The 19,978-nt window shown below is 39.9% G+C and overlaps 1 protein-coding gene and 1 pseudogene across 1 annotated transcript; both read right to left on the reverse strand.

Annotated features, from left to right (window-relative positions):
• Positions 1–9,139: 9,139 nt before the first annotated feature.
• On the reverse strand, positions 9,140–11,046 carry LOC136393150 (14-3-3 protein theta-like). Its single transcript, XM_066365790.1, has 2 exons — positions 10,467–11,046; positions 9,140–10,119 (listed from the first exon to the last, which is right to left on the reverse strand). Exons 1-2 carry the CDS (start codon positions 10,809–10,811, stop codon positions 9,655–9,657), a joined length of 810 nt encoding a protein of 269 aa, XP_066221887.1. The 5' UTR covers positions 10,812–11,046; the 3' UTR covers positions 9,140–9,654.
• A 147-nt stretch (positions 11,047–11,193) lies between these two features.
• On the reverse strand, positions 11,194–11,783 carry LOC136393151 (ferritin light chain pseudogene; annotated as a pseudogene).
• Positions 11,784–19,978: the final 8,195 nt, after the last annotated feature.

The following is a 19,978-nucleotide window of genomic DNA, read 5'->3' on the forward strand; positions in this document are numbered from 1 at the left end:
AAAAAAATGTTTAAAATCAAAATGGATTATTTGTGTTTGATTTCCTACTCTCAGGACAGGACATATTTTAGAAAGTTTTTTTTAATACATATAAATAAATTTATTGAAGTAACACTGCATTAATTTCAGACACAATATCTGTACTGCATGCTCAATGTCCACAGTGTAGTTTCTTTCCATTACTATATACCAGATCCCTTATTGCCCACTTAGGCTTCCCCTCTGGTGAATGCTGTTTTTTTGGTCTGTATCTAGGAATTTGGTTTTGTTTGTTCTTTGTGTGTTTTTTTTTAATGTTCTACATTGAGTGAAGTAGGGTTTTGTCTTTTTTTGTCCTGTTTCCTCTTATTTATTAGTTAACATTCCCAAGATCCATCTATGTTGTCACAAATGGCAATATTTAGTTTTTGTTGTAGCTTAGTAGTGTTCCATTGCATGTATGTGTGTATATACATAGCTCACATTTTTTTTCCAGTCATCTGTCTGTGGACACTTGGGTTGTTTCCATGTCTTAGCTATTATAAATAATGCTGCAATGAACATAGCACTACACATATCTTTGTCAATTAGTGGCTTTATACTTTTTCTGTAGATACACAGGAAGAATTACTGTATCATGTGGTAATTCTACTTTTAGGTCCTAGAGGAACCTCTACTTTTCTTTATGTAAGAAGAGGGGAGATAGTGAGACAGGCTCCCACATGTGCCCCAATTGGGATCCACCTGGCAACCCCGATTTTGGGGCCTGGGGCTGATACATGAATCAAAAGAACTATTTTTAGTGCCTGAGGGTGACACTAGGACCAGTCAATCTGTCCTTAGTGCCTGGGACCGATACTTGAACCAGTTGAGCCACTGGCTGTGAGAAAAGAAAGGGGAGGGGGAGAGAAGCAGATGGTCTCTTGTGTACTGTGACCAGAAATCGAACCTGGGGCATCCATATGCCAGACTACCACTAGCCACTGAGCCAACTGGTCAGGGCGTTTTGTTTCTCATCTTTACAGTCCCACCAACCTGTGTACAATGGTTTCTTTTCTCTACATCCTAACACTTGTTATTGCCTTTTTTATAACTTCTAAAAGGTATTAGATATCTCATTGTGATTTTATTTCCCTAATTAGTCATTATTGGTCATTGTACTCTTTACTGCTGGGAACTCTCAGAATTAAAAAGCAAAACAAAAAAACAATGTCTTGGATAAAGCAATGAAAATTGATAATGTTCTGAAGTCTCAGCTCTTAAGTATATATATTTATTTTTTAAATATCCTATGATGAAATACCAAATACACACGGGATTACATGCCTTCTAGTCTAATTTGAAGCAGAGATACAGAAGCAATGAAGTATGATGGTCATTGAAGAAAAATACAAATGTTTTAACATGTAACTGACCTAGCTCCATGGAACAGAATTTTTACCTGAATGACTCATTGATGGACATTTTTCTCAAACTCTTCTGACATTTCAAGGAAGATAAAAGTATTGTTGCCAATGATAAAGTTGAACTTGGCAAGAAATGTTAGGATTTTAGAAAACTTGTATCTGGAGACCCTGAACTGTATAGCATCCTACTGTGATGGGATGTATACTGGAATGTGTCAATATTTGGAGGATCTGCATAACAGTGCATATTTTATGAAGACCAATGTGTAGTGGTAAGATACCCATTCAAAAAGCCAAATAGGCCAATGGATTTTAATAATGTGAAAAGTTCCTTCTGGCTTCAGCTTCATATTGCAGCTAACTTTCAGGAAACAACTGCTTAACTATTGGTACAGTGTCAAAGAAGAATATGTTTATCTGAAAAGGCTTTTAAGAAACTAGCTTTGTCTGTATAACAAACTACATATGTATGTGAGATTGGATTTTCTTGACATTTCAAGCAAAACTAGTTCAATAACAATGCACAAGTAGGTAGGAGAATTCAGCTGTCATTAAAGAGATGAAAATATAAAACTCTCAGACTTCTCAAATTTTTTATTTTGATAAAAGTTTTTCATAACATAACATTTAATGAATTCATTTCTAATGAAAAAAATTAGTTTCAGTTTGTCAAGGGATAAATATCTTTGGAAGTTTAGTTTGATAACAATTTTTCATACCTTTTGTTTTGCCTAGGTAAAATGGATTTTTCTATGAGATAATGGAATTTTTTAAATGCTAATAGAAAACTATAGACTATTCACTCAAAACATTTAGAAGGGGTAGGGAAGGAAATTTAGCATTTCCTCCACTAAGTCCTTTCAGTTGCTTCCTTCCTCTTTCTTACTCTAATTCTAACTCTAAATCAATAATTTCTTTGAGATTCTGGGCTATTATAATTGTAGGAACCCAGTGATTAGGAACTGCTACTGTGACATTTTTGATATGTTGAATCCCATAAATCTTTTAAGAATTTGCTGCTTCTGATTGCTTTGAATTAATATGCAAAATGTGACTCCCATCATGTGGGATTTAGTCTAGGGATGCAAGGTTGGTACAATATCTGCAAATCAGTAAATGTGATTGATACGCCACATAAACAAAATGAAGGATAAAAAGACCATCATATCAATAGATGCAGATAAGCACTTGATGAAATCCAGCATCCCTTTTTGATAAGTCTCTAAGTAATATGGCAATAGGGGAACATACCTCAACATAAAAAGGCCATGTATGACAAAGCTACAGCCAACTTCATACACAGAAGGCAAAAACTAAAAACTTCTCCCTTAAGATCATGAGCAAGATGGTTGACTGCTTTCATCACTTATTCAATATACTACTGGGAGTCCTGGCAACAGCCATCAGACAAGAAGAAAAAAAAGACATGCAAATTGGAAAGGAATAAGTAAAACTGGCATTATTTGCAGATAATACTGTATGTAACAAACCCTAAAGATTCCACCAAAAACTACTAGAAATAATGAATTCAGTAAAAATAAATATTCAGAAATCAGCATTTTCATGTACCTGTAATGAATTATCAGAAAGAGAAACTAAGAAAACCCAATTATAATTGCATCAAAAAGAATACCTAGGAATAAATTTAATCAAAGATATAAAAGACCTGTACTTGGAAAATCATAAGACACTGAAGAAGATAAAAATATATGTGGAAGCATATAGCATGTCCATGGATAGGAAGAGTAAACATTAAAATGTCCATACTATCCAAAACAATCTATAGATTCAACACAATACCTATCAAGATACCAATGAGGCCCTGGCTGGGTGGCTCACTTGGCTGGAGCATTGTCCTGCAATGCAGAGGTGGCTGGTTCAGTCCTTGGCCGGGGCACATACAGAAACATTGATTCTTCTGTCTTTTCCTTAACCCCCTTCCTCTCTCTGGATTCAATAAAAATAAAAGATTAAAAAAAAAAGACCAAAAAAAGCAACAGAGAACATTTTAAAAAAGATACCAATGAGGTATTTCACAAAACTAGAACAAATATTCCAAAAAATTTATATGAAACCACAAAAGACTGCAGATAGTCACAGCAATTTTGAGAAAGAAAACTAAAGTTGAAGGAATCATGCTACCTGATACCAGACCATACTACAAGGCCACAGTAATCAAAACAGCCTGGTAGTGGCAAAGAAGCAGACATACAGATCAAAGAAACAAAATAGAAAGCCCAGAAATAAACCCACACCTTTGTAGTCAATATATTATTCACAAAAATTGGGATATTTTATAGCTTCATATTTATTTTTAAATATTCTCTAATTTTTGTGAGCAGTATATTTGACAAAGGCAAGAACAGACAATGGGGTAAGACAGTCAAATGTTGGAAATATTGGACAGATACGTACAAAAAAATGAAATAACCATTTCCTTACAACATACACAAGAATAAACTGAAAATGGATTAAAGACTTTAATGTAAGGCTTGAAACCATAAAAATCCTAGAAGAAAACATAAGCAGTGAAATCTCAGACATTTCTTGTAGCAGTATTTTTTCCACTATATCTCCTTAGGCAAGGGAAACAAGAAACAAATGGGACTACATTAAACTAAAAAGCTTTCACACAGCAAAGAGACCATTTACAAAAATGAAAAAACCCCTCTGAATGGGAGAGTATATTCGCCAATGATACATCTGATAAGGGATTAATATCCAAAATTTGTAAAGAACATACAACTCAACACCAAAAAAAAAGTCTAAAATGGGCAAAGGATGTGAATAAACAATTCTCCAAAGAGGACATACAGATAGCCAATAGATATATAAAAAGATGCTCAAATAATCATCAAAGAAATGCAAATTAAAACCATGAGCTATTACCTCACATCTGTCAGAATGGCTGTCAATAAATCAACAAATGTTGGTGAGATTGTGGAGAAAAGGGAAGTCTCATGTACTGTTTGTGGGAATACAGATTGGTGCTGTCACTGGATAACAGTATGGAGTTTCCTCAAAATATTAAAAATGGATCCTGCCTTAGGATCCCGTGGTTCCACTACTGGGAATATATCCAAAGAAATCCAAACACTAATTTGAAAGAATTCATGTGCACCCATATATTCATTGCAGCATTATTTAAAATGGCCAAGATTTGGAAGCAGCCTAAGTGCCTATCAGTAGATGAGTGGTTTAAAAAGCTGTGGTGAATTTACACAACGGGGAAAAGGAAATCTTATCGTTTGTGACAGCATGAATGAAACTGGAGAGTACTATTCTAAGTGGAATAAGCCTGTCAGAGAAAGACAAGTACCATATAATTTCACTATGTGTGAAATCTAATCAACAACAAAAACCCAGACTCAGATATACAGAGGACAGACTGACACCTGTCAGAGGGAGGGGAGTTGTGGAGCTGAGTGGAAAAGTTGAAGGGATTAAGCAAAAGAAAAAATCATGCCATTATAGTCACAGACAACAGTAAAGTATTTACTCAAGGGAAAGGGGAGTGGTGGAAGGTAGAAGAGGGTGAAGGGGGGATAAATGTTGACAGGAGTCTTTGGAGGGTAAACAATGTAAACAAATAATATGTTATAGAATTGTACACTTGAGACCTATATAATGTTATTAACCAATGTCACCCCAATGAATTTAATAAAAACAAACAATACAGCTCCTACCTTGTGATATAAGGCATTCAAACTATTTTTTTAAGTAGTCAAAATATCAAATATAAATCACATACTTATGGCTACATGGGTTGAGCAAAATATCAAGTTGTTATGTATGGGAAGGATTATCCTAACTCAATTCCTCTTGGGTGCTTCTAAGTCTTGTGGGAAGCAAAGTTTGTGGGTAGTTATATTTTTGTGCTTAGATTAAAATACACCCTTGATTAATTAGCCTATATTTGTCTCTCGTTAGTGATTAGTTCATATTCACAATAAGTCAGTTAGTTATATTGTACTTTGTATACCTATGGGATTACTCACACTACTTCTAGTTTGATCCAAAACACTAAAGTCTGTGACTACAACCCATTCCTTTTTATTTTTTAATTTTCATTGGATTTATTAGGGTGACATTGGTTAATAAAATTGTATAGGTTTCAGGTGTACAATTCTATAATAAATCATCTGTATATTGTATTGTGTCAAGCCACCACCCCAAGTCAAGCCTCCTTTCTTAATTCATTTCTTACCAAGGAACATTTTCATGACATGATAAATATCAACACTTGCCCTTTCTCCATAATTAGGATTTCTGAACCAGTTGGTAGAATGTGCCTACTAAGGAATCTCAGCATTGTACTCACAGACTTCTCCTTTAGCTTCCACCTGTATTTGCCTTTGCACATCTAATTTCTAGTGGCCTGCTCCTTCCCCCCCCCCCAAAAAATGAATAAATAAAGTCTAAAAACATAAATAAAGAAATGAATTGTTTTTAAAAAAAGATTAGCATTTCAAATTCTCAATAGCCATATGTGGTTCAAGCTACTGAATTTTATAGCAGAAGATTCCAAGGTACTTTCAAGTATCTGTAGGTAATGAAGAGGTACTCATTTTTTGAGAATTTGTAAAGTGCTGTGCCATAAATTGCCTGACATTCGTCATATACTATATTTCCCCATGTATGAGACACTCCCATGTATAAGACGCACCTTAATTTTGAGGCCTGAAATTTAAAAAAACATGTATTACATAAAGTTATTGAACTCAAGTTTTATTCATCATAAAATTCATACAACTCTTCATCACTGTCAAAACTCCCATCCATTAGCTTGTCCTCATGTGTCTGATGACAAATCACTGATGATGAAACAATGAGTGCAAAGACAAGTGTGAAAAAGCAGGAAATGCAAGTAAAAATTCTACAACCACTGTATAAAATGTACCCAAGATTTTAGACCCCAAGGTTTTTGAAAAATGGTGTGTCTTATAAATGGGGAATATGATATTATCTCATTTAACACACATACAATCTTAAGATTCTGTTATCATTATTCCCAGTGTTAAATAAAAAACCATTTGTTTTCTTCACCATTGTATATCCAATTCCTGGCTGATTTTCTGAATAAATATATATTTTATGAATATATTTATGATTATTGAGTGAACATTTGGACTTAAATTGTGTAAATAACTTGTTTAAAGTAACAGAGCCAGGACTCGGACCCACCTCTGTGACTTGACTCCTGGGCTCCTAACTCTCCTGATATGTCTCCTGTATGGATAGATGAAAGAACAATTATCTTACTAGTGAGTGGCACATTAATAAAGACATGAAAACCTACCAGAAATAGAAGATTCATCATGTATTACTATATGAAGGAGTTGTTGAGTAACTATATGTCAGAAATGCTAAAAATTGGAGTTACATCAGAGGCACTTGTGGTAAGGTACGTGAACAATAAAAAATCCTTAGTGCAATCAACCTGATTATATCCTGCCATTGGAAACAAATGAGAGTAACTTTTAAATAGCCTTGGAGTTACTTATACTGCAACACCTCACAGCCTTTTTATGAGCAAATTTTGGGGTGTGATTAAATGTGAAGCAGAAACAGACTTACTAGTTCCTTCACCTCCATAGCATCTACCTGCTTACTAGTTCAGACAGGCAAAAAGCCAACATTAAATAACTACCCTATCAGGTTTGATAAACCTATTAAACAAGTACCAGAGTGACTGACAAGTCAGTGCATCTGATTACTAACTTTGGATATTGTTGGATAAATACCCTGATATCAAGTCAAGGTTGATTCATGGACTGTGCCTGGTGGGTTGTGCTGCAGTTAATAAACGGGGAAAGATTGAAAGACTGGTAATAAGGAAGTCTAAGGAAAGAGTTATATGGAGGACTTCTTGGACTGGGCATAGTTTAACAAACCTGTGACCCACATCCTGCTCATTAGAGGGCATCCACTGCAGGGTAGCTTCTCAATAATCAGATGAACAATACATCCAATCCTGTGATGGTCAGTCAACCTCTTTCCCCAACCATCCTGGGTGCTTGCTTAATAGCCCTGTTTGTAAAATAACATGGCAACAGAGAAGTAAGCTCTGCATGAAGGTCTCCTCACTGAGTTTTATCTACCTTCTGCTTCTGCTAAGAGTCGGGGCCAGGCTGAGTCCCTGAACCAATGAACCACTTGAAGACAGCTCGATACACTGGACATTTTCTATCATGGAAAGAACAATTTGCCCTCGTGGGAATAGAAACATTACAGATATGGATTTGCCTTTCCTGCCCAAAATGGTTTTACCAGCACTAAACAGAAGGCCTTAGTCATTGACAAATTCTCTTTATTCATATTCTATACAAATCACCTCAGATTAAGGAACTTGTTTATACTAAGGGACATAATGGAATGGAATTACACTCACAGAGTTCATTCACCTGCTTTACCATAAACCCCAACAACTCAGAAGCATCTGGCTTGAAAAATTCGTTGAAAGTTAAGTTGCTGCCTCAGCTAAAAGAAAATTTCCTTAACAGGTGCTGTCATAAAGGATAAGTATATGACTTAAACCAATAGACAATATATGGCGATATCTTCCTCATAGTACATGGAGGTTCAAAATGGTTTTTTTCACTGTTTTCACTTTGCTTTTTAAAAACTATAATTCACACATATACAATATATAAAGTGTAAAATTCAGTGTTTTTTTGTTTGTTTTGTTTTAGTATATTCACAAAGTTCTGTGCCATCACCACTACCTAATTCCAGGACATTTTTGTCACCTCCAAAAGAAACCCCATATGCTTTAGCATTCCCCCTCCCACCCACCCTAGGTAACCATCTACTTTTAGTCTCTGTGGATTTTCTTATTTTGAATATGTCATATACAGTAAATGAAGTCATACAATGATGTGGTCTTTTGCATCTGGTTTCTTTCATTTAGCACAATGTTTTCAAGGTTCATCCATGTTGTAGCATGTATTAGTACTTCATTCCTATAGCCTTCGCTGACTGGCTCAGTGATAGAGCATCAACCTGTCATGTGGATGTTCTGGGTTTGAGTCCCAGTCAGGGTACACAGGAGAAGCAATCATCTGCTTCTCCTCGCCTCCCCCTTCTCTTTTCCTTTCCTGCAGCCATGGCTCGATTGATTTGAGAGCGTTGGCCCCAGGCACTGAGGATGGATCAATGGAGCCTCCACCTCAGGTGCTAAAAATAGCTTTATTGCGAGCATGGTCCCAGATGGGAATCACCAGATGGATTCTGGTCAGGGCACATGGGTGAGTCTGTCTCTCTCCCCTCTTCTCACTTAAATTATTCCATTGTATGGCTTTTTACTTTGAAACGTAATAAATTTTCTTCCCATTCCATAACCATTAGGCTCAGTGGATTTGGAAGTTCCAATGCCTAGTGGAAGAATGTTTTACTAGAGAGCACTGACATGGTTTTATTAGTTTGGAAACTGATAATCTCCTACCATTTTGGTTTTCTCATGCCAATAAAACATCAAGCAGGCCAAGAGATTGATTTTAATTACCAAAAGGAAATTGGGTTGCTACTAGCTAATGGGGGAGGGAGGTCAGCCCATGTCTGCAATCCACAGGAATGGGGATGAGAACACATTTCAGAAATGTGTAGGAGGTTGTATTGCTAAGACTTTGTGATTGATGAGATATAGGGATTAAGGACAATTAACTTTTTTTTTTCTAGTTAAGTGTAAGTGAATTTTTATTAGGAAAGGCAGTTGTCAACTGAAACAGCAGCAAATCAAGTGAAGAAGGGAATTCCCTGTTATCAGATACACAAGACCTCCATCATACGTGACACAGGAGGCATTTCAATTTGTGACCCCCAATCTAGAAATGTCAAATGCTTTCCCATTCAATCTAATACTTCTGGATTTCTACCGAAAACAAATACATTAAGAACAAGGAAAAGTTGCTCACAGAAAGGAAACCCCAAAAAGGAGTAAGGTAGGGAATGTAGAAATTAAGAAGTTAGGTAAAACACTCTTTAAATTGTAATTAACTACATTTTTATATCTTCACTGTAATACAAAACACAATCACTTGCAGAACTGGTTCAGATTACTTAAATACCAGATACATTTTTAGTCTTCTACGTAAGTGTTTGGAAGTTACTTATGTTTATGTGAAATGAAGCTATTGATACTTTTCTACAGCAGTAACTGCACACCAGGAAGGCCAAGACAAACACAAATCAAGGAATGGAGTTTTCCCAAAGCTGCAGTGTGAAAAGACTATAAACAGCTGATTCTATACACATGAATGGGCTTCTTCCTCTAGGAAATCCAAATGGAGTAAGGAATGGAGATGTGTACAGTTTCCGGAGGGAAGAGGACGACATCCTGCCTGCAGTTCTCCGCCCCTTCCGCCGCATCACACTCTTCTCTCGCACTGTCTGATGTCCATAATGTGAGGTTGTCCCTAAGCAACTGCATGATGAGGGTGCTGTCTTTGTATGAGTTTTCATTCAATGTATTGAGTTCTGCAATTGCCTCGTCAAAAGCCATTTTAGCCAGTGTGCAGGCAAGCTCTGGGTTATTAAGGATCTCATAGTAAAATACAGAAAAGTTAAGAGCCAGCCCCAGACGAATTGGGTGTGTGGGCTGCATCTCTTTCTTGCTTATGTCTAAAGCCTCTTGGTACGCTCCTTGGGAACTATCTATCGTTTGTATCTGATCATCACCACATGCAACTTCAGCAAGGTACCGGAAGTAATCTCCCTTCATTTTCAGATAGAAGTCCTTACTCTCGGCCCTGGCCGGTTGGCTCAGCGGTAGAGCATCGGCCTGGCGTGCGGGGGACCCAGGTTCGATTCGCGGCCAGGGCACATGGGAGAAGCACCTATTTGCTTCTCCACACACCCCCTTCCTCTTTGTCCCTCTCTTCCCCTCCCGCAGCCAAGGCTCCATTGGAGCAGGGATGGCCCGGGCGCTGGGGATGGCTCCTTGGCCTCTGCTCCAGGCGCTAGAGTGGCTCTGATCGGGGCAGAGCGACGCCCCGGAGGGGCAGAGCGTCGCCCCTGGTGGGCGTGCCGGTGGAAAAATAAATAAATAAAAAATAAAGAAAAATAAAAAAATAAAAAGAAGACCTTACTCTCTGGATTAGTTGCGTTGGCTATTAAATAGTTATCCAACAATTCCAGGACCGTGGTGCAGATGGACCTCAGTTCGGATTCCACTTTCTCTCGATAGTCCTTGATCAGCTGCAACTTCTTGTCGAAGGTGTCAGTCTTCTGCTCTATGCTGGAGATGACCCTCCAGGCGGACCGGCGGCCACCGACCACGTTCTTGTAGGCCACCGAGAGCAGGTTGCGCTCCTCACTGGACAGCTCGGCGCCCTGCTCCGTCACGGCCTTCATGCAGGTGGCCATGTCGTCGTAGCGCTCGGCCTGCTCGGCCAGCTTCACCTTCTGGATCAGCTCCGTCTTCTCCATGGGGACGGCCGGCGAGGACAGCGAGGGTGAGCACCGAGCTGGATCGGAGGGCCTTCACGTCTCCGCGGCCGCGGTGCGAGTCCCCCAAATAAGAACTCTTAAGTCTGTGTCCTTTTTTGTTTTCTGTCTGTTGTTCTATTAAGTACTAGGAGAGGAGCAAAAAGGATAACCAATGATAATTGAGAAATAGTAAAATTTTCCTCTCAGTTTTGTTTCTCCCCTCCCCACCCCATGTAGATAGAGTCTGTTTAGAAACTATTATTATCAAGTGCATATGCACTTAGGGTTTTTATGTCTCCTTGATGAATTGATCCTTTTATCATTATGAAATATATCTGTCTCTGCTAATAATCCTTGTCCTGAAGGGCTCCAAGGTGGTTAAAAGGATGCCTAGTAGCAAAAGCCAGACACCAGGGGAATGCAGAGGGACCCCTCAAGGGCCTCTGCGTTCCAGAGGCAAGTCCTGCTTGAAGGTGAGCCTTTTGAAGAGATACTCGCCCAGCCCAGCCTGGGGGCTGGCCAGCCTGCGGAGGTTGGTCAGGTGGTTGCCCATTTTCTTGATGAGTTTCACCTGCTCATCCAGGAAGTGGTTCTCCAAGAAGTCACAGAGATGAAGGTCTGTGCAGGTAGAACGCAGGGCATGCAGCTCCAGAAGGGCCTGGTTCAGGCTCTTTTCCATGACTGTGGCGGCTTCCATGGCATCTTGAGAAGGCTTCAGTAGGTCCTGGAAAAGGGCACAGTGACACACTGGTTTTGTATCTTCAAGAGGCGCTCGGCACCCTCCTGCTTATTCTCAGCCAACTCAAAAAACGTGACCCCTGACCTCCAGAGCTGCCCTCCAGGACTCTATCATTAAGGTCAAAATAAAAGCCCAGAGAGAAGTAGGTGTTGGACGCCCGCAGTTGCAGGTTGACCAGGCAGTTGACAGCAGCCTCCACCTTGATGGAATAACTGACGAATTTGGGAGCTCATGATTGTTTGGCAATAAGGAGTTATGCTCATAAACGATATTGGCTGGTCTCAGAGGCTGAGGATGGCTGAGATTGTTCCGAAGGCGGTGAATAGAAAAGAGGTTGGAGGGTGGTGGGAACCTGAAAGAAAGTGTGTCCCTGTGTCTCTTTTGTCCAAACATTGTTGAAGCAAGAAACAGATCTAGGGGACTGCTGAGGGCGCCACCCCAGCTTTCCTATGACGAGTGTTTGCATGGTATAACATTTTTCATGCTTTTACTTTTATCCTATTTGAGCTGTCATATTTAAAGACCTTATAGCATATGAGCAACATATAGCAGCACACATTTAATATTAATATTAATAGCTTGTATCTAGGGCCCCTTCCAGAACCCTAAGATTTTGATTTTGGATTCATTAGACATCTTTATAAGTTTATTTCATTCCACTTACAGTGGCTTTTTAGCACCTTCTCAACTATTCTAAGCACACTTTACCCCAGGACCTTTGCACTGACAATTCTCTCAACCTGGAACAATATCGGCTCAGAGAGCATGAGCCACTCCTCTTTTAATACAAGCACTCTAATGTCACTGTGATAGATAATTTTACCTTATTTAATAGTTAATTAATATTAGTTAATTCAATAGATAGCTAATTAAACATTATTTTGGGGTGTATTTGTGAGGCTGTTTCCAAAAGAGATTAGCATTTGAACTGATGAACTGAATAAAGCAGGTTTTCTTCACCAGTGTGGAGGGAAATTATCCAATCCATTGAGGGTCTGAATAGAACAAAAAGATAGAGGAAGATTGAATTTGCTTTCTGCCTGACTGCATGAGTTGGATATAACCTTTGGTGCTCTTGGTCGTCAGGCGTTTATACTCAGACTGGAGTCTACACCATCAGCTCTCTGGTTCTCAGGCCTTTGAACTATACCACCAGCTTTCCTGGGTCTCCAGATTGCTGACATCAGATTATGGGACTTCTCAACCTCCATAATCACATGAGCCAATATCATTCATAAACACACACACACACACACACACACACACACACACACTATTGGTTCTATTTTTCTGGAAAACCCTAATCAATTACTTTTCAGAGACACCTTTCAAGACCACACTACCCAAATTACATCCTCATTCTTGAGGCTGACTTGTTTTTCCTCACAGTGTCTATCATAATCCTTTATTACATATGTATATTCATTGTTTTTCTCCCTACTGGAATTGATTGATTGATTGATTGATTGATTGATTGAGGGGGCAGACAGGGACAGACAGACAGGAAGGGAGAGAGATGAGAAGCATCTGTTCTTTATTGTGGCATCTTAGTAGTTCATTGATTGCTTTCTCATATGTGTCTTGACCCAGGGTGGTGGGGCTACCGCAGAGCAAATGACCCTGTGCTCAAGCCAGCGACTTTTGGGTTCAAGCCAGCAACCATGAGGTCACATCTATGATCCCACGTTCAAGCCAGCCACCCTGTACTCAAGCTGATGAGCCCGTACTCAAGCTGGCAACCTTGGGGTTTTGAACCTGGGTTCTTTGTGTCTCAGGCCTATGCTCTATCCACTGTGCCACTGCCTGGTCAGGCACCCTACAAGAATTTAAATCTATGAGAAGAGGACTTTGCTTTGTTTCCTAGTATTTTTATTTATTTAACAAATATTTGTATTTCATTTTCTATGTGTTAGGCACTGCCTTAGTGCTTTACAGTTAGGAACTCATTTTGTCCTCATAGTAACACTCTGAGCTAGGTAGGTACTATTATTATCCCTCTTTTGTAGGTGAAGAGAGTGAGGCACAGAGACGTAAAGTATATTGTCCAAGGTCACACAGCTAGAAAATATTTGGGAGAGCTGGATTTAAACTCAAGGAGGCTGATTTCAGAGTCTACTATTGATCACGATTCTATGTTATATAGAATAGTGCCTGGTACAGAGTATGTACTCAATGAATGCTAGTTAAATAAAATGTGTTTTCCTGCAATCTCTCTTTACCCAGAATTCAGGTAGTGTTTGATTGCAAGGCAAAAACTGCTTCTCTTGCCTGACCTGTGGTGGCGCAGTGGATAAAGTGTCGACCTGGAATGCTGAGGTTGCCGGTTCAAAACCCTGGGCTTGCCTGATCAAGGCACATATGGGAGTTGATGCTTCCTGCTCCTCCCTCTGTTCTCTCTCTATCTCTCCCTCTCTCTTTCTCTCTACCCCCTCTCTCTCTAATAAAAATGAATAAATAAAATCTAAAAAAGTAAATAAATAAAAAATTAAATGAAAAAAACTCCTGCTTCTCTTGAGTTCTGTATCTGAGTGCCTAACACATTTATCTCCGGTCTCAGGTGGTCACAGTCTGACCACCAGCTGGTTGGAAGCTCAGGAGGAAACCACTGCTCTCTAACTCTAAATCTTAGATTTTTTTTTATTATTGTTATTTTTTATTTATTTTATTGGGAGGAAGGGAGGCAGAAAGACAGACTTCAGCATGTGCCCCAACCGGGATCCACCCAGCAAGCCCACTAGGGGACAATGCTGTGCCCATGGGGGTGCGGCACTGCTCCTTTGCTCAGAACTGAGCCACTTCAGCACCTGAGGCAAAGCCATGGAGCCATCCTAAGCATCCAGGGCCAAATTGCTTGAACCATTCAAGCCATGGTTGGGGGAGGGGAGGGGAGGGGAGGCTAGGGAGTAAGAAGAGGGGGCGGGGAAGAGAAGCAGACAGTTACTTCTGTGTGCCCTGACTGGAATCAAACCTGGAACTTCCACACACCTGGTCGACGCTCAATCTTAGATTCTTCAGTCTGGAATCACAGGCCATTGTAGGGATGGCAGCTTTATAGTATATGAATCAAAGTGAAAGACTTGCAAAAAAAGTTTGAATTATTTTTTGTGAAGGTAACAAATTCAAAATAAAAACAAATGAGAGTGTATGTTGGAATAGAATGCAAATCTACAGAAAAGTTTAAGATAAAACTGGAACATAATTTTACAGTGTTTGGCATGGGCCCTGGCCAGGTTGGAGCACCGTCTCAATGTGCCAAGGTTGCCAGTTCCATCCAGTCAAGGGCTTGTACAGGAGTGGATAAGTGGAGTGATGGATCAATAGTTCTCTCTCTCCCTTCCTCTCTAAAAAAAAAATCAAATATAAAACTATATTAATTTTTAAAATAATAATGTTTCTGCCTGGCATGCACCCCATTAGTCAGTCAAGAGAAGTACATTCCCTGTAGTAGAAGTAAGGCCTTCAGGAGAAACTACTTTACTGGGAAAGGCAGATGACCTATGGGGGATGGCGGGGAAGAAGGAAGGAAGAACGAATGGCCAGGAATACATAAAACTGGGTTGGGGGTTTTACATCTCCACTGTGTCATTCTTAGCTTGTTCCCAGTCCCACAGCATCAGCAATGGAGATGGAAATGTAAACACTCAACTGAATGTTTGCTTCTCTCTGGATGATTTGACACTTTTAGAAAATAAAAACGATTTGACTGTACTTTCCTCGTCCTTTCCCTGTTCCCTGCGGAATCTGAGGGAAAGGGAAGCTCTTGCTGGAGAGCTGTGTTCACTGGACAGTTTGATTTGTTTACCTTGGGCCCAGGGATAATTCTTTGTTTAAAGACGCAGAAGATAGCGGGGGGGGGGGGGGGGGGATCTAAATGACTTCTTGTCCTTGAACTTAATATGAAGTGGAGCAGTGGAGCAGAATTCAGGGTTAAGGACCTTCAGGAGGATAGTGATTGGTTTATTCAAAATACTAAATGCTAATGACATTTTCAAATTCTAGTTAACAGCTACCCCGCTCTTCGTGTCCTTGGAAGGTTTCAGAGAAGTGTTACGAAGAACTATTCTGGCACAAACCAAGACTCTCCTTGAATAGATTGCGTGAAATTAAAGATAATTATAAAATACATTCTTACAGTGTGATTTCATGCTTGTTCCCACATTTTGTGAAATTCTGTTGCATAATAAAATTCTCATGAAGAGCCTGTGTTACCATCCTCACTTTTAACTGAGGACACAGACAAAAAGGGGGTCGCATAATTGTCCAAAGACACATTAGGGGCGAGTGACAGAGGCAGAACATGCACCTGGGCATCAGGACAAACACTGCCCACACTGCTGCTTGATGTGTTTGTGAGTTATGAGTAAAGCTGGATGTGTCCTGAACTTGCTTAACTTTTCACTCTCTCTTCAGCAATCATGCACTGAAGAAGGAATCAAAAATGAGAGGCAAGAAGGTTCTCATTTCATTTGCTCCATCTTTAAGTCTCCTGGAAAACTCTCTCTTTTTTTTTAATTTGCTATGACTTTGAATTACTTTGTCTTCCCCTCTTTTTGGATCAGTTTGCTCTTGATGTTAAAAATATTTTATTCATATAATGCCCCAGAAGAAAGTAACAGAAACTGTAGAGTCAGAACCATTTCTTCTGTGAAGTCTTATAAACTAACTATAAAAATCAAAACAAAACACAACCCTTTCATTTTGTATAGCAAAGGAAACCATCAACACAGTAAAACGGCAACCTACTGAATGGAGAACATATTCACTGATACATCTGATAAGGGGTTACTATCCAAGATTTATAAAGAACTTACACAACTGACACCAAAAAAACCCCCAAACAACCCAATTAAAAAATGGGCAGGGGACCTGAATAGACACTTCTCCAATGAGGACATACAGATGACCAATAGACATATGAAAAGAGGCTCAATGTCACTAATCATCAGAGAGGTGCAAAGTAAAACCACAATGCAATATCACCTCACACCTGTCACAGTGGTTATCATCAGTAAATCAGCAAACAAGTAGTGGTGAAAAAGTAGAGAAAGGGGAACCCTCATGCACTGTTGGTGGGAATGCAGACTGGTGCAGCCACTGTGTAAAGCAGTATGGAGGAGGTACCTCAAAAAATTTTAAATGGAACTGCCTTATGACCCAGTGATTCCACTCTGGGAATTTATCTGAAGAAACCTGAAGCACTGATTAGAAAGAACATACGCATCCCTATGTCCATTGCAGTGTTATTTACAATAGCCAAGATTTGGAAGCAGCCCAAGTGCCCATCAGTAGATGAGTGGATAAAAAAGTTGTGGTACATTTACACAATGACATACTATTCGTCTGTAAAAAAAAAAAAAAAAGAAAAAGAAGGAAATCATACCTTTCATGATGGCATGGGTGGACCTGGAGATCATTATGCTAAGTGAAATAAGCCAGTCAGTGAAAGACAAGTACCATATGACTTTAATTACATGTGAAATCTAATGAACAAAATAAACTACTAAACAAAATAGAAACAGACTCATAGGTACAGAGACTGGCAGCTGTGAGTAGGGAGGGTGGTTGGGGGGCTGGTTAAAAACGGTGAAGAGATTAAACAAACAAAAAAAACCCTCATAGACACAAACAACAGTGTGGTGATTACCAGAGGGAGAGGGGTTGGGGCAGGTAGAAAAGAATAAAGGTGAGACTAATGGTGACAGAAGAAGACTTGAATTTGAGTGGTGGACACAATACAATATACAGATGATATATTATAGAATTCTACACTTGAAACCTGTATAATTTTATTAACTAATGTCACCCTAATAAATTCAATAAAAAAATTTTTGTAACAAGGCCAAGAGGTAATGACAAGATAGTCAATAAACAATTAAAAAATTTTTTTAAATGGGCATCTTGACCAGATAGCTTGGTTGGTTAGCGCATTGTCCAGTTATGCAAAGGTTGTGAGTTTGGTCTCCTGTCAGGGCATATACACTTAAAGGCTTCAGGGACCTAAAGGGCTTCATAGGACTCCATCAGGGCCCTGCTCCAGAGTGGAAAGAAAGGTCATTGAACTGAAGCCTGCCAGGCTTCCCGGCCCCACAGCAGGGGCACACCTCTGCTGTGGAAAGAGGGACACGAGAAAGTAAGCTGCACCCTTCCTCCATGGAGGGAGAGTTAAGTCTCTTCTAACCCTGCTCCAGCTAACTGTGACCTGACCTTACCCAGCATGCTGGGAATTGCCACTGAAGGCCCAAGGACATTGTTCACGAGCCTAAGGTATTTCTTCCAAGCTGCAGATAAACTGATCTCATTTCTTGTAAACACAAGAACCATTTACTATGCCTCACTTGAATATTTGAGTTTTATTTATCCCTCGAAGATCTCTACTGTGGGTATTGACAGTCTGATTTTGTTACTTTATTTAATGTATAGTATCTCCTTTATTCCTCTTGTCTCAATGCCCCATACTTATTGTAGACTAGGACCTGCTGCTAATTCCAGCTAGAAGCAGTGGTCACTAGAACTTAAACTCTAACTTCAAAGTGTAGAAATATAACTACCCTTTCCCTAAGTACTTTCAGGATTTACAGGTTACTCAGAAAACTGTTCAGAGACTGTCCAAGAGGCACTTCCAGCATTACATCACCCAAGGACTGACTTTCACATAGACAAGTCCACACACCGTGATCCTGACAACTCCCACTGCAGCTAAGGGTGACTCTTTCCTCCACCCTGACCATCTGGAGCTCAGAAACAGAGAAACAAAACTGACCTCTTGTCCTTCTATTCTCTATTCACCTCTCATCCTGTATCAACCAATCAGGGCTTTCTACTCGTGTGGGACCAACACCTATATGTGTCTCCTGACTCATTGGACAAAAACCTGTATCCTAATCTATCTCATCCCAAATATCAATCTAATCCCACCCCATGAGCCTCGTCCAGTTCCCAGTACACTACCCATCAATCTATGGACCAAATGAGCTGTACAGGTAATCCCTCTTCTTGTTGCTTTAGAAATCTCTACAAAAGTAGGTCTAGGGACTGGGGGACTGGCCACGCTGCCCTGTCTTATTCTCTCTCTCTCTCTCTCTCTCTCTCTCTCTCTCTGAAGCCCAGCAAATTTGTAAACATGGAATCAGTGGTTTCACACAAACTGCGTGTCTTGACTATTGCCTTTCATTGGTCCACTCACTCTCCTATTTATTTTTCCAACTTTTGGACCCTGCCTCTTATGTTTGTTCACTAGTTTCTTACAGAACCACATGCAGACCTTCGCCAATCAGAAAATTGGAAAAATTTACCTAACCCTACACACCAACCCTGAAACCTGCCCTCGCGAAACAGAAAAATCTGAAACCCTATATCAGCAAACCTCCTAAATCCTATCTTTCAACCCCTACAGGTCCCCTAACCCTAAAGCTCTCCCATATCCCTGAAGAACTAGGAGAATGAATAGCATTCACCTCTTAACGCTTCTCAATCTTTTTACCCTTCACAGAGTAAGGGGACAAGATCGCTGGGTCTTCTTGGCTGAAGAAGAGCCTACAAACAGACATGAAATATTTCTTTTCACTCAAGCTAACTGCTCTCTCCAGGGCTGCCAGGAAAGAATATCTCTAACTTTACCATGGTATAGAACCCTCCGCTATACAACCCTCCTTATCCAAATACTTGCCCCCTTCTTTATCAAGTTCCTACAGGCCCAGATGAGAGAAATCTCTAGAATTACCTACAATCAAATGCTCCTACACTCCTTTTCCCCAATACCCCAAGGAGAACTTCATGAGGGAAATATCAAATAGGTAGGGATGACAGCAGGAAGAAGCCGCCCCTCAGCCCGAGAAGTTCCCTCCTGAATGTTCTCCAAACCCCCTTTCTTTTAAACCACACATACTCAGTCTTTCTAAAAAACCAACAGGTTCCCTGTCTCAAAAAAACTCCACATATCCTCCCATTCAAGAGGAACCAGACCAGCACATCTCATGAGGCTCAACCAGGAGACCATGTATCACCATGACACTCTGTCCACTTGGCACTTGCAGCAAGCAACTAACAATTATTACCTCGCAAAATTTTTTTTACTTCCTCACTCAGGTTTTCGGAGACATCGCCTGGTTCAGACCTTACAGCATGGAAATTGATGACCTCCTTAACTGGATGAGGGACTTGGCTTGGCAAGGTTCTCTTCTTGATTTCTCTCCAGAAGAAGCAATAATTTTCCAATTTTTTCTCCCCTTTCTCCTCATCACCCCTGACCATATATTATAAAATTAATAACTGCCTTTCTTTTATATGTAACCACAGAGTTGAGAAATGATAGATATGTGTATTCCAAACTGCCGTCTTGATGTTCCGCTTATCTGTCAGACCTCACCCTTACTGGACTGTGGCCCCATAGGGTGAGACAGAGGAATTCCAAAAAAGCTGACAAGCCGCC

This window comes from Saccopteryx leptura, chromosome 2 (genome assembly GCF_036850995.1).
Source record: "Saccopteryx leptura isolate mSacLep1 chromosome 2, mSacLep1_pri_phased_curated, whole genome shotgun sequence".
NCBI lineage: Eukaryota > Metazoa > Chordata > Mammalia > Chiroptera > Emballonuridae > Saccopteryx > Saccopteryx leptura.